The sequence below is a fragment of the Labrus mixtus genome, chromosome 3 (genome assembly GCF_963584025.1).
Source record: "Labrus mixtus chromosome 3, fLabMix1.1, whole genome shotgun sequence".
Lineage (NCBI taxonomy): Eukaryota > Metazoa > Chordata > Actinopteri > Labriformes > Labridae > Labrus > Labrus mixtus.
The window spans coordinates 22389803-22404565 of record NC_083614.1 but is presented as its reverse complement, the minus strand read 5'-3'; the positions used below and the strand labels follow the sequence as shown (position 1 = coordinate 22404565).

Here is a 14763-nt window from a genome sequence, read left to right as displayed (position 1 = left end):
AACCTGGGAGAGAGTGGGGAACAAAATTTGGGAAATTAGCCACAGATCGGATATGAACCCAGGCTGCCTGCTTTGTGGACTGCAGCCTCTGTACATTGGGTGCGCTACAAGCCGTGGATGTAAAAATTGATTCTATTATGTTAATATGAAGTGTTACAAATCATATGGTTGACTGAACCTACTTGTCAGATGTGTCTTGACTTTCCCCGCAATCCATACAGGCTGAGTGATGTACAAAGACTTTAGAAAGTTGGTTAGCTCTTGGTCCTCTATTTTGTTGGAGACAGTGGCTAAGGTCCCAGAGTCCCCACAAGGCTACATCCTTTGATTTATTTCACATAATTTTGAGTATTGCAATATTATTCAACTCTTCAGCTTGATTGGACCCTGGAACACACTCAATGGCCTCTGGAGGTCCATGAACCTTACTTTTGTTAACCCTCTTCTACTGTATTCTCGCAGCAGGTTACACCCACTCCTTCATGAAGCCTCCTCTGCATCCTCCCTTCATGCTGTCAAGAGTCAGCTTGGAGGATTCGTCTTTACTCTGGTGAGAAGTGTGTTCAACAGAAGAAAACGGGCTTCGGGTAACTTTGCAGTTTTTGGGGATTTAAAAAAAAAAGCTTTGAAAAGTGGTTGCATGCTGTGTACACAGACACGACGCGATTGGAATGAGAAAACGCGCAAAAAAAGTTTGTAACGAAACGAAAAATTAAGGTAAAAAGAGTATTTGTTTTGGCTTCTGTGTTTGATCAATTCAAGAAAAAGATGAAATGTTATTCTCGGCTAATAAAATAGTTTGTTTTTCAGGATGCACTGGCTATTGTTCCCAATTTTAAACCTCCTTGTAAGTACTTTATTTTCACTTCTACTGTATGATATTTGAACATATGGTCGTCTTGTGGGGTTCAGAGGTGTAGAAAACGCGTAGCCTATAATTCAGTGGCTTCCACAATATCTGACTTATTGTTTGGGGGAAACAAAGTCAAAATGCATTGAGGCTCACTGTGTGAACTCGTGTTTTGTAAACAGGTTGAACTCATGTAGAGGGAAATAAATTACAATCATACTACATGAACCGATGCATGTGAAGTTTAAATATGTTTTTTAATAAAGGTATTATAGTCTCACTTACAATGGTATTATGGCACTATGCGTATTATTTTATAGACTAAACGTTTGATTATGTTTTCATTGATGTGTTGACTAAAAAAGGCAGCAGGCCGATTTAATTTGTTTCCAGTTTTAAATCTGGCTTTTGAGTGGTATCAAGGTTGATTGTAGGGCCGTCCATGTTCATTATGGCACTCTAAATGAATGCGCGCAGGACATTTGGGGACGTGGGGATCTAACTTCTCCTTCATGCCACTATCTCAAACTCAGGAACTGAACTAGTTAACACACTGAAAACCAATACGTGAAACCTGATAAAGGTATGAACATTTTCTATTTTGTAAACAGAGGTGGGGTAGGATCGTTTGGTTAGGCCTACTTTCACAGTTGAGTAAGTAAAGGACTGAGCGGAGGAAAAGGGCGTGCTTCGCCTCTAATTACTGTCCTTAATTGGGACACCTGTTGTGTATTGCTTACAGTATCCTAGGCTATGGTAGACTATTGCTTTAATGTATAAAGAAAAAAGTTATCTCAGCTCTTATCTAAAGCAACAAACTAAAACTAAATTTGTGTTTCAGGTTTGCTTTAACAACTGTATATCAGGTGAGTGACTTTTCTTCTCGTTTTTTGTTATTATTTTTTGAGTTAGGATAGTTGGACCGAGTAGCTAACCTAGCTAGCCTACCTGACCTTGTTGGCCCTACAAGTCCATGCCTTAACCCCCCTAGTAACACTCTATAAATGAAACCTAACTAGCATAAAGCAATAAGTCAAATCTGAATTTAAAAAACAACATTAAAAGAAAAATGAACTCCTAAATGTGTTAAACTTAAATTTCAGATAGGCAGGTTAATGAAGTAACAGCCCTTCACTCTGAATTGAAGTTACTAGAAAGCACCTTTCCATCCACTTTTTTTTGGCCATTTCTAGAAAAGGTCAGGCACGACCTCCATAAAAATTCACTGCAGAGATGAAAAATGGCATCAGACAGAGACATTAAATCATCAACATGGAACTTTTAGGAAACCTCTTTTCCTCCAAGTAAAACATAAAATAAACCCTTAATATTTTTCTTAGTTTTTGCATGTAGTTTTCCGCTGTTTGAGGTCTGAGTAGTGCCATTTAATGACATGTTTCACTGGCACTTGCTGGAGAATTAGCCCCATTTATAATGATATGTGTCAATTTCCAATATATATAACTTGTTTGGATCGAAATGAACATTCATTCTCAGTGTTAGAAATACTATTAATATGTACTATTCGGTTCAGTATTAAACTTGACTGCGTGAGATGCTCCTTTTCTCAACAGTACATTACTTGTATGTTATAGGTGGACAGAAATTCTTGGAACATTTACATCATAATTTGGCGGAGCTGAATAAAACCCTGAATCACTTGTTTTCTGTAAATGGCACTAATTTTATTTGTGTAGAACAACGTTTTGGCTCACTCTCTGACATTCGTTGAACAAGCAATTATGGCATAGTCAGATAGATGTATCTGGGTTTTTCACCAATTTTGTATGTCAAGTATCTGACTTCTACTTTCTTCTACTTTCCTCTAACAGCCTTTACATTGGAAACCAGATACCAGACATATGATGAGTCCTACTATGAGTATGTTCCTGATCGCCTGCAATGGAACAGAGCAGGGGAAGTGTGTAAACAGCGCTCTGGGACCTTAGCCACTGTCTCCAACAAAATAGAGGACCAAGAGCTAACCAACTTTTTAAAGTCTTTGTACATCACTCAGCCTGTATGGATTGCGAGGAAAGTCAAGACACATCTGACAAGTAGGTTCAGTCAACCATATGATTTATGACACTTCATATTAACATAATAGAATCAATTTTTACATCCACGGCTTACATTTTTCCCTACTGCTTACATTTCTGCATACTCACTGACTTAACAAAAAGGTTTATAAAAAACAAAATGGGACTCAAGATGGTGCTTTATGGAATTTTAGCACTCTTTATTGATAAGGTTTAATCTTTTCCAATAGTTCAGTATTTTTCTCTCATAGAAATGCCTCTTTCTTCTCTCTGTTTGGGATGAAACCAAAGGTCCCTCAGAGACCCAGATTCTAGAATTCAATGGGCGCTCGGAAACCAAGCATGCCCGTCTCCTTCACAAGTTCCCCTCCATGGATTCAGTGACTGTTTGCACTCGTCTCAGATTTGATCTAAACTGCTTTGGAATATCCACCATCTTCTCTTACTCAATTCAGTCCTTCATTAATGAGTTCCAACTCCGAGCAAACCTGATTCAGGGCGAGCCCATTCAGCTGGCTCTGCTGGTCCATGGTGTCCATGGACGTTATCAAACAGCCTTTGACCATGACGACTCCTGGCACTCAGTGTGCGTTACTTGGAGTCAGAATGGACGCTGGGCTCTATTTAAACATGGCCTTGTTGTTGCCAGGGGTGATGGCCTTAACAGTTCTGACAGCATTGGCCAGGATGGACATTTCATTATCGGTCAGGAGCAGGACACCTATGGGGGCTCATTTAAGAAGGATGAGTCATTCTCAGGGAGCATCACAGACCTACACATATGGGATCGGGTACTGAACAGCAGTGAAATCTACACCATGGAAAATGAGTGTTCCCCTGTTTCCTCTGGGCTGGTCTTCAAGTGGAGTGAAGCATCAATGGAAATAGAGCCCTCCCTCACCAGTCTGAGGGGGGACAGCCCTTGTCAAGGTATAGTTGTTAGGACGCAGCAATAGCACAAAGGTAGACGCTGAAGGATTCACAAATTCTTAGTCATGCCTATTTAATAACCTGCTACTGGGGGAAAATGATTTAAAATAGACCTAGGTGACTCAAATATATGCCAAATGTTCTGTGGTATTGATAAGAATTTTCTTAAAATGCTTTTTACAGTTAAAGTACTTTAGCTTCAGAGCTGGGTGGGGTTGCTATGCAGAAAAACAATCACATGGAGACCATTTGGAAAGTCATTTTGGACTACTTAATTTTCAGTTGCATGCCAAGATCTGAGCTGGCCTGATGTTGAAAACTCCACCCATCTGGCAGTCCAAGCAGGGTCAAATAAATGCTCTGAATAAATTGCAGGTACAACTAGACCAAAATCTGCTGTCTCTATCTCATATTTGTTATCAGAGCCAATATGATGTAATAATATGTTTTTAATAGAACACATTTATTTTGGACATCATTGCACTAAATTGGCAGCCATTCAACAAAGTGTTCAATGTGAACTGCATAACCATGCATTGAGTAAGATATCTGATTGATATTTTAATTATGTAACGTGCATGTATCATATATCATATCACAGAACACTGTACTGACTCAGATTGAGATCAGCAAATGAGCTTTATTAGGATATCCATATCCTTTTCTGAATTGGTGGAATGCTTTGGCAAACTGTTACAACTACTGGACACACAAACCCACACACTCAGTCACACTCTCTTTATTCCTCTAGTCAGTAAAAATAGAAGTTTAATAAGATTGTTGGAAGAGAAAATCTTGTATTTCTGGTTTTCAGCCTAAGATGAATAGGGAAGATGGTGAGCAAGCTGTTATTGGCAGACAGTACTCTTGTTAATGATTCTGGTAAATGTTTTGTGAGTCACGTCAGTCGGAATCCCACCCTTCAAAACAAACTTCTCCTGTACTTACATCATCCTCCCCAGTGAGCAATAAGAGCCCAAAAACTGCCCCCCCCTTCTACAACTGAACATGCAGAAAACATAGTGAGCTTTACTCCTTCATTGATTTTCAGTTTCAGTATAGGAGTATTTCTTTTCCCCGATCTTTTTAAGATTAATTTACACACAGAGTCAGGTTATGGGAACTGTAGCTTGTGGCTGAGTGAATGATCTGAGGACCAATCTTTAACCAGTTATTTTCTTTTGGACTCTGAAAGTGTTTCCTCCTCTGTCTCATCAAACTTGTTTCAAAATGTTATCATCTGCCCCACTACTCCTTCAAATGAACTTCCACAGATTAAATCACTCTTACATCTACTGTAGTCTTCTGGTCAGGAGCTATCAATTTTCAATTCAATTCAGAGGGGCTTTATTGGCATGAAAGCAATTCTAAAAACGTTGCCAAAGCATAAAAATACAATTTATCCAAATATTCAGACAGTACACAATTAACAACATTAACATTGGTTTTATAGTAATTATATATACAGTGTGTGTGTGTGTGTGTGTGTGTGTGTGTGTGTGTGTGTGTGTTCGTGTGTTGGTCATTCACTGTCCCTCAGGTTGTGGCATGTTGATATATATTGGGCAGCAAGATATGCCCTGTCTCCTTCTCCCAGGAGCGTTTTTATTTTTGAGAGTTCATTGAGCTTTTTGAATTCTGTGATGACAGCGTTGAACTTGTTAAAATTAAAGTTCCTCGTTTCATCAAATGTTTTACAGTGTCGGAGAAAGTGCATCTCTGTCTCCACCTCACCTGTCGGACAGTGACCACATGTTCTGTTTTCTTTTGGTTGCCATGATTTTTAGTGTCTTCCTGTTTCGATTGCTAGTTTGTGGTCACTGAGCCTGTACCTGTATCTGTCTCTGCTTTCTATCTCTGACAGTAGAGAGATATTCAGCTAATTCATAATCTCTTTCTAGGGCCGATAACATTCAAATCTACTTTGGCTTTAAGTTTCTTCTTTCCAATGTTCCAGTTTGTCCAGCATTCTGTTACCTTCTCTTCCAAAAGTCTTCGCCTTATACTTCAAACCACACCAAGGTTTTCAGTGAGAGCATTAAAAGCTGAACTGGATCTTTCTGTGACTCTGATCATGAATATGTATGAACTAACCCATATATGCTAAAGAGGTATAAACAGTGGTTACACAAACATGTTACACACTATAACAACTAATAAAACTTACAACACATAATTTAACACAAAATATAACTCAAGCCATATGAACAGATGCTTATTTGGCTCATTTTCTCAAAAAAAATTGACAGAGATTTTTTTAAATTGTGTGGTTTAGTAGATAAAATGAAATGAGTTATAAGTGAGGCTCTGTAGATGTAGTTTTATGTTGCCTTAGTATCCATACTTAGAATTTACTATGGCCTGTTGTTTGATTTCTGAAGTGTATAACTATCCATGTCTCTTTAACTAGATATGACATTTAGTCTTTTTCATCCTTTCTCTTACTAGGAAACATCACTATATTAGCAACTTCGCTTTTGGACCCCCTCCTGGATTCTTTACAGAATCAAACGCTTTCCTTTAAGTTATTCCGCAGCCCTCAGTCTGATGAGGATTGTGGCATCTTTGACCCTGTTACTGGGAACTTGGCCCATGCTAAGTGCGACTCATTTAGAGGAGCTGTCTGCCAGTTCAAGAAAGGTACCATTTAAGTTTATAATGTCAGAGATTTGTACACATTTTACTATGTTATGTGATCATTTGGTTTGCTTTATCTCACCTCAAGAGAAAATACAGCATTACCACAATCAACTGTCATAGCTCTGTAATAAACACTACTTTCCTCGAATGGAGAATTTTGTTGTTGTTGAAATGTACAAACTAATCATGAAAAAAGCTTGAATCTAATGAAATGTAATAGGTTGTAAAATGTAATCCTGTGACAATAGATTTAAAAACATGTAATATATTTCTCTATGTTATGTCTGCAGAAGTCCTGGATGTTCTCACTGTACCAAAGACACAATTCTTCAGTATATTGAGCAAGAATCCTCTGACCAAACCTGTGAGTATGACATACGTAAATGTAGCACATACAGTAATTTAGTTATACTGCATCATCAGTTCAACTCAACAGAGAATACAAAGGAGACAGTGCACACTGATATGGTTCAAATATTTAATAACTTCAAAGCAAATCTGGCTATTTTCTTTATGTTTTTGGAGCGTAAGCTGTGTAGTGGATAAAATGTTTGCCATAAGGTAAAATTAAAACCTTTCATTATTATCATCATCATCATCATCTTATTCAAATTTCTGGAGAACCATAACATTTTTTGTGACACTTCCCTATTACTGTTTTTTTTTTTAACAAGACTTACTTGTTGGTTAAATATTTAAAGAATCTGTTGTACTTGGTGAAGAGAAGAGATTACAAAGCATCAGCAGCATTGCATTACAACCACCTTTCCTCATCTGATATTAACTATTTACCTGTCCTTCCTCTCCTTAGGTTATTGAGGAGCTGAGTGTAAACACTTCTCAGGAGAGAAATCTGACAGTGCTCCAGCAGTTGACCCAGGCTGTTCTGCAAATGTTAGAAGCAGACGGACCAAACCTACTTACATCCAGTGATGTCCTCTTCCTCACCCAGATGATCGAGATAGACCTGACTGCACTGGCTAGATCTTACTCTGCAGGAGATGACACAGCAGAGGTCATGGTGTCCATTGCTACAAATTACGTAAAGGCAGCAAGCGTGATGCTGGAGCCCCACATGGCCACGCAGTGGATGGGCCTAACAGAAAATGGGGTGAGGGAGTGACTTGTGTTTGTCTGCAAGACCAAAAATGTTTCTGGTTTGATCGGTTGAACTCTATTTATTCATGAAAGTCAACCTAACAGTTGACCTTATCCCAGCAAGCTGTGCTTCGTCGGTTGTAAAAAAATGTTTTGTTTTTATGTCTCATTTTCTTGGACAGGTCAGCGTGGAGCCTTTTACTATTGTCAAGAGCATAGATAATCTTACGGAGGCTCTTGCAGACATGCTAGCTGTTGAGGAAAGAGGCTTCACGCTTTCTACCAGGAACATAGGTAATAAAAACATCCTCAAAGACAAATTAATCATAGATCCAATTATTCTTTGTTCAGAATACAGGATGCAAAGTTTCAGGGGTGGAAAAATGGAAAAATAGGAATACGTAGCCAAACTTGCTGTAATTATGTAACACATTTCACTTTAAGATTAAAGGCTGGCATTCTTGTAATGCGTTTAATTATAATGTAAATTACCCTGACCATTATTAGCGCTTGGCTCACAAACGCCATTGACAAATGTCTTTGCTATCTTCTCATTCTTACTAGAATTGTTCATCTCCTTTAACTGTATCTTCGTCCCCTGTTGTCTTTCTTGCCAGATGTGTTCGTGAAGTGGCAGAAGCTGTCAGAGAACAGCCCAAGTCATGTCTTTAAGCCGTCCGCTATCGGCTCCCAAAGCAGCAGCAGTGGTCAGGATGAGTTACTTATCCCTGGCACTGAGCTCCAGAGGATTTACACACTGGGTAGGAAATACACACATGGATTGCACTTATTTTAAAGGTTAACATAATGAGTTGAACAATTCTGATCTTTACAAATAAAAGCTCTACATTGAGGACAGGCATATATACAAAGTGTCTTTTTGCTGCTGCTTTTAATGTCACGCAGAAATTGTTCTGAGTAGATTTTTTGCAAAATTGTGCTGCAAAATGCTGCTAAATAAATGCCAGTTCATTCTTGACTAATTAATTTAGGATTTTGTTAGTTTCATCTCTATTTTATAGATATGTTATAGTTATTGATATGACATTGTTATTTATTTTCAAATATACTACATTTTAGTTTAGCTTTTTTGTTACACATTTTCTGGGATTTGGTCTGGAGTATATCTTTATACCACCAGAAGAAAGTCATAGTTTGGGCTGTTGACAGAAATGTAAAAAAAAAGTGGCAGGTACTTTGGAAAGAGAACTTAAGGCAGATGGATAAAAACATCTTGTAATTGTGAGTGTATTTGGAGGAGTTTTGGTGTGAATATTTAAAATAAGTCTTTCTTTTTTAAGATTTTTTTTTGGGGCTTTTTGTGCCTTTAATAGATAGATAGGATAGTGGATAGAGTCGGAAATCAGGGAGAGAGAGTGGGGAATGACATGCGGGAAGGAGGCCACAGGTGGGAGGTGAACCTGGGCCGCCCACTTGAGACGACAGTCTCCATACATGGGGCCACGCACTAACCACTGCGCCACCAGTGCCCCCCTAAAATAAGTCTTTCAAGCATGACACTGTAAACCAAAAGGGATGCTCAGAATAAAAAAATAAAGTTTAATCACTGAAGGATTAAAATAAATCTGATGTCTTCTCAGGTTTTGAGGAAGTGATGCTTATTCATACCCACTACAGCCGTCTGAGCGAGATTGTATCTGAAGTGGACCAGCCTCCACTGAGTCACCAAGAGAAAGGAAAACGGTTGGCTTTTGTCTGTTGTCTTCTCTTATTGCTTTGTTTTGAAATTAAGTTGAATTTGCACTCATTCTTTGGGGTTTCTTTCTTTTAAGGTCTAACACTTAAACAGGGCATCACCACCACCACGTTGAAGCATTTGACCAAATATCACACTATTTTCAGCGTTCGCCATACTTAAAAATAGTCTTGTTTATTTTATAATGTCATCATCAGTTTCGACCAAATAATCTGTCCTTATGCTTTTACCTTCACCATTTTGTAAGATAAGGGATCATTCAGACAGTGGTATCAGATTTGATTAAAGTTTGTCCTGTTATTATGACTCTATTAGTGCTAACACATCTACACAAAACTCCTGAAGTTTACAGGGTGAGCTGTGTGTAAACGCTAACAGCCACAATTTGATCTGACTTTTTTAACTTTGGCATCTTAAAAGGCGGCTTATGGTATATGTACAGATGAATATGACAACTATTGCTTTTGTCTGCTTTCCCAGAGTTCTACCAGGTCACCTGACTTCTGCTGTCATATCAGCCTCCGTACGTGATACCTTCAAGGCCCAAACCATCCCTGTGGCTGTCCAGTACACTCTGTCATCATCTCATGTGGTATAGTCCAATATTAAAGATTATATTGTATGTGAAGTTTAAGGATGATCATTATTGTCTGCAATGTTCACTGTGTGTAAAAGTGGCTTGAGACTTTTTGTCCATATGTAGTGGCTCTCAAACTGTGGGCACGACCCCTAGGAGGAGTGTGTAGACATGACTGTGCGGTGCAGGTGGCTTAGGCAGGAACGTGGCCAGGCATAGTCATGGCCCTCGTTGATTTGTCACCCTACATGTCACTCAAAAATCACAAACTTTGGTTAGCTATTTGCCTTATCAGAGGTGGGATTTATGTTAAAAAAAGGAAAACATTTAGGCGGTTTTTCAACAGGCTGCTCGCAGCTTTCATTAAATTTCAGTGTGGCATATTGCCTTTTGTGAGTTTATTTAATTGTGACTTTGGACATACACTTTATGAGCCCTCAAGATTTAAATGTAATGCAACTCTGTTGTGTTCCTTTTTAAAGTTAGAAATATAAAATGTAAAATAAAAAGAAATAGACAGTCAGCTGTAAGTAGCTATACTAGAAACACAGAACACAGAAAGCGTTAATAATTAATATTCATGAACGTGTTTGCACTGACCGTAATGACAAAATGAATGCTCATGATCTTGATGGTAATTTATTAAAGTTTAACTTTGCCCTTTTAGTCACCATTTTGTTTGGGTGGGAGGGCTTTCCCCAAACAGAAAAGTTTGAGTAATTCTTTATGGATAGCAGTTTAGTTATTGTCAAGTTTCCCTGTTTGATAAACTCACCAGCATGAATTTTCATCTCCCAGCAAGCAACATGTGACTTTTACCCATGATGCGCCAGGTTTGCTAGGGTCTAAGTATGAGAGAAACAAAGAGAAAAGAAAGTTCAAATGTGTTTAATTTTCTAGGTGGAGTATTCTCAGCGCGTCACCCCTGTTTGTGCCTTTTGGAATTTCAGCTTCATGTAAGTTTGAACAACAGCACAGTCACATAAAGAGCTTGATAAACTGTGTTATGATGAGGTGTTCCCTAATCATTTACTGGTTATTTAAGGACATATTTAGCTGTTTTGATGCCATGCATGGTATCAAACAGCAAGATAATAAATGTACATATTACATTATGTGACATACAGTATATGAAACCTGTATAAATATTATTTATAATTTTTAATTTTTAACACCAAATGTATTGGCTCTCTGAAATGATGAGTGTGTATTTGTGCTTTACAGGCATAATTATACCAATAGCTGGTCCAGTGATGGTTGCAGGGTGACTTTTGTCGGCTCTGGTGTCACTTCCTGCCTCTGTAATCACACCACCAACTTTGCAGTGCTGATGAATTACCTGGAGTCAAAGGTAACGGGAGGGAATGTGTTTTGATGCTATTAGACAAGTCAAATTAAAACTATGGTGAAGGATAGGGGTGGTAAGGTGAACTTCAGTATGTTTGTCTCATTAACATTTAGTAATAGTTATTTGAAATAAATTGAAATTAGACTGTTGTTGTGTAACTAAATCTAAAGTGCTGATGTGCATTGTGAAGTCCTGATCCTTCACCTCTAAAGTTAAGACTAGGCTTTGCTGTACACTTCAAATACCAGCATAACTCCAAGTATTAAAGTCCAGTTGAAGAATGCATGGTGATAACTGTTTTTTTCTCTCATACAAACATATAATGTAAAATTTAAGATAAAGCACATAAAAAACAAATATACCCAGCATTTTTAAATAACTCGAATGGTTTTGGAATCATGTTTGGTTGAGCTTTCACAGCTTCCATTTATTATAAGACTTCTTGAGTAAAGGTTTTGAGGGCATCAGATGGATCAAACCAAGGACATACAAACAACATTCTCCTCTGTCTGTTGAATTTTGAGTTTGAAAGCTTTTATTGTCATTGTATAACAGGATACAACAAGAGCGCCACTCCTGGTTTGTGCATAGAAGTTAGAAGTAACTTTCAATCAGTGTTAAAAACATTTGCACAGAAAAGCATATTCCATAGAGAACACATTCATGTTCAAACTCGACATATAAATAAATATAGTGCCCAAGTTAGTGCAGGGTGAGGAATGAATAAGTAGCCAAGTAGTCTCTTGCATTAACCTACCTTTCCTCTCTGTTCTAGTGGAGTCCCGAGGAAGAGCTCATTTTAACCAAGCTGACATTTATTGGCTCTGGTGCATCTCTGTGTGCGCTTGTGGTGACCTTGATGCTGTTCACTGTACTGGAGTGAGTACAGCACTTGTCATAGTACAGAGACTTGTTATGCTTAGCCACAATGCCAGCTTCTCTGTATTGCCTCTGTCTGTTTGAACTAATATCTATATGCCTTAGACTCTGCCCCTTGTGTGTGTTGCTGAATACAATAAGCTACACAATGGTCATATGTTTACAGAAACACAAGAGTTGAGTTTAAACTTATAATGTGGATTTAGAAGACACAACACTACACAGTACATTATAATGTATGCTTTGTCCTGGTATTTGAAAGCCGAACATTTTTCTGCCAAGAAAACAAACTAGGTAAGGGCTTGTTGTCAATGCATTTTCAATTTCTTTATATTCTTAGGAAATAAGAATATCAGCTGATTTGCCAACCTAATTATGTCCATGAAATACAATTACATATAATCAGTATGAAATATTAATAATCAAAAGCTGTATTTTGTTTGTATGGATTATGAAGTTTTTCTAAACATTTTGTAGGTATGTTAAAATCAACCATGCATCCTTCTGCTATGGATGATGTCTAAAGTCAGGATTAATAAAGTACATACATTCAACAATTCTTTGTCAGATCTTGTCATGGGATTTGATATGAAACTCAGTCAAATAGACAAAACAGAGAAAGATTACTCATGAGTGTTTGTGAGCTTACCACTGTGAGTATTGATTAGTGCTAATCTAGTACCGTAATTACTTTGGTCTACATGTGAGTCCACTCTGAAGGTTTATGGCACAATCCTACAGCTATTAATTAACATTAGGGTCACTGAGGGATCACAATCAGCTGAACAGGAGCTGCCCTGACTATTTATGGCCATCCTGAAGTCAGTGTGCAGCCATGCATTTCACACACGAGGTTCACATGTCTATAGATGCATGTGTAATCAAACTAAATATAAATAAATAAAATAAAAATATAAATGGTCAGGATCGCTCAAATGAATTGAATCTAAATAGGTTAAGCTCATCCAGAGGTAATTATAAAGTGTCTAGTCCATTATCCCACTTTAAAGCAGGTTCATCACTTTGTTTCAGTCAAATTTATGGAAATAAAAATATGGAAAATAAATCTAACCTGTAAGTGAAACATTCAACCTAGGGCATCTTAAGACTGTATATGTGTTTGTGTTCAGAGATGGTGTTAGAGATCAGATTTAAACAACAGTAAGAGATTCTGCACAACAAACTGAAAACGTAGTTTTGCACTGCAAGGTTAAGTGTGAAATATTCAAGTCAACGAGACACATCTCATCTTCAAACTGACAACAGGTCAAATAAAAAAATAAAAAGATTTAGGATATAGCAGCAGCACACTCAAAGGTGCAGAAAGTTTGGAAGAAGTGGAATCCAAAAAAAAAGATTAAAGCATTCAAAGCTAAACAGAGGCAGGTCATATTGTAGCCTTGGATTTTACTATTAGCCACTTTAGAGATCAAATGAAGAAGCCAGCTAGTCTTACAGTCCAACACTGAGGTACAGAACAGTTATCTATACACATATAAGCATGAGGATATGTTGTTATTACACAAACTTGGTTCTACTTCAGCTGAAAATGAATAATTGTCAGATATACTAGACTTGACTTTATTCTCATCTCTATCCATAGTATTCCAAAATCCGACAGGACGTCCATCCATAAGAACCTTTTCATGTCTCTGATCTGTGCCCAGGTGATTCTGCTGTGCAGCGGCTCAGCCATTCACAACAAGGTAATGATCTGATTTCATTTACCAGACAAATAAAATATTAATGCACTGTGGTTCTGAAAGCCCCGTAAATGAGAATTTAAGTACTAATCTATACTGAGGTTCCCTTGAACACAAATGCTTTGGCAAAACACAAGTGGCCACTGTCATATCTAATAGCTGGAACGCATGGTTCAGTCTCTCAGTGGTCACCAAATAACCTGTTGATGGTTTGACCCTTGGTCCCTTGACCCCAGTTTATGTCAGGGGTTGGTTTTACCCTCCAGGGGCAGGTGTCCACGTGTTGGAAAATCATCAAATGGGTTCATATATGTATAGGTTACCGGACCATCAGGACAATTTTAACGCATGTTTTTGGTCAACTCAGAGCTATTTTAAATGAATTAGATTTGAGGGCTCGAGAGTTTTGCTAAAATTGTCTCCATATTGTTTCTGCTTGACATAACAGATTTTGGTAGTTGCAAAGATTTGATCTGCTATATTTTACAAGTCAGTTTGAAATTGTACTCTTGAAGAAACTATTTGCTTAACAACCTTGCAAGTGTAGCCAAGCAGGTTTCATGGACATTATACATCACGAGTAATGTGAAATAAACCATACCTCCCACTAGCACTTGCAATATGCACTACCAAAATGAGAGTAATTGTTTGGTATGTTTGTGCTATAAAAATGTAAATTAGTTTTTCTTTCACTGTTGAAATCTAACATGTTTCTTTTCTGCATTTCTGTGTTGATTGTGTTTAAAGGTGGCATGTACACTTGTAGCAGCACTGCTCCATCTCTTCTTTATGGCAGCATTTAGCTGGATGTTGGTGGAGGGTCTGCTGCTCTGGAGCAAGGTGGTCGCTGTCAACCTAAATGAGGACAGACACATGAAGTATTACTATCTCATCGGCTGGGGTAAGATAGCTAACCAATAGCCAAATCAACTTTGTTGCACATATTTACTGATATTAGCTGTGATTTTGTTTGATTTGTATT

At 37.9% G+C, this 14763-nt stretch overlaps 1 protein-coding gene across 2 annotated transcripts in view; it reads left to right on the top strand.

Annotated features, from left to right (window-relative positions):
- Positions 1-450: 450 nt before the first annotated feature.
- The window catches only part of LOC132966069 (adhesion G-protein coupled receptor D2), an 83539-nt gene continuing 69226 nt past the window's right edge, over positions 451-14763 (top strand). Inside the window, exons 1-17 of one of the 2 annotated variants that reach the window (XM_061033819.1) lie at positions 451-717; positions 811-847; positions 1692-1716; positions 2683-2907; positions 3181-3819; positions 6268-6459; positions 6750-6823; positions 7271-7570; positions 7740-7851; positions 8175-8318; positions 9159-9261; positions 9755-9866; positions 10752-10807; positions 11076-11202; positions 11975-12078; positions 13682-13784; positions 14529-14682. In XM_061033819.1, the coding sequence (XP_060889802.1) occupies positions 812-847; positions 1692-1716; positions 2683-2907; positions 3181-3819; positions 6268-6459; positions 6750-6823; positions 7271-7570; positions 7740-7851; positions 8175-8318; positions 9159-9261; positions 9755-9866; positions 10752-10807; positions 11076-11202; positions 11975-12078; positions 13682-13784; positions 14529-14682 (2506 nt within the window). In that variant the 5' untranslated portion in view covers positions 451-717; position 811. The remainder of the gene's footprint in view (positions 718-810; positions 848-1691; positions 1717-2682; positions 2908-3180; positions 3820-6267; positions 6460-6749; positions 6824-7270; positions 7571-7739; positions 7852-8174; positions 8319-9158; positions 9262-9754; positions 9867-10751; positions 10808-11075; positions 11203-11974; positions 12079-13681; positions 13785-14528; positions 14683-14763) is intronic. The other variant, XM_061033820.1, reaches the window with a different exon arrangement.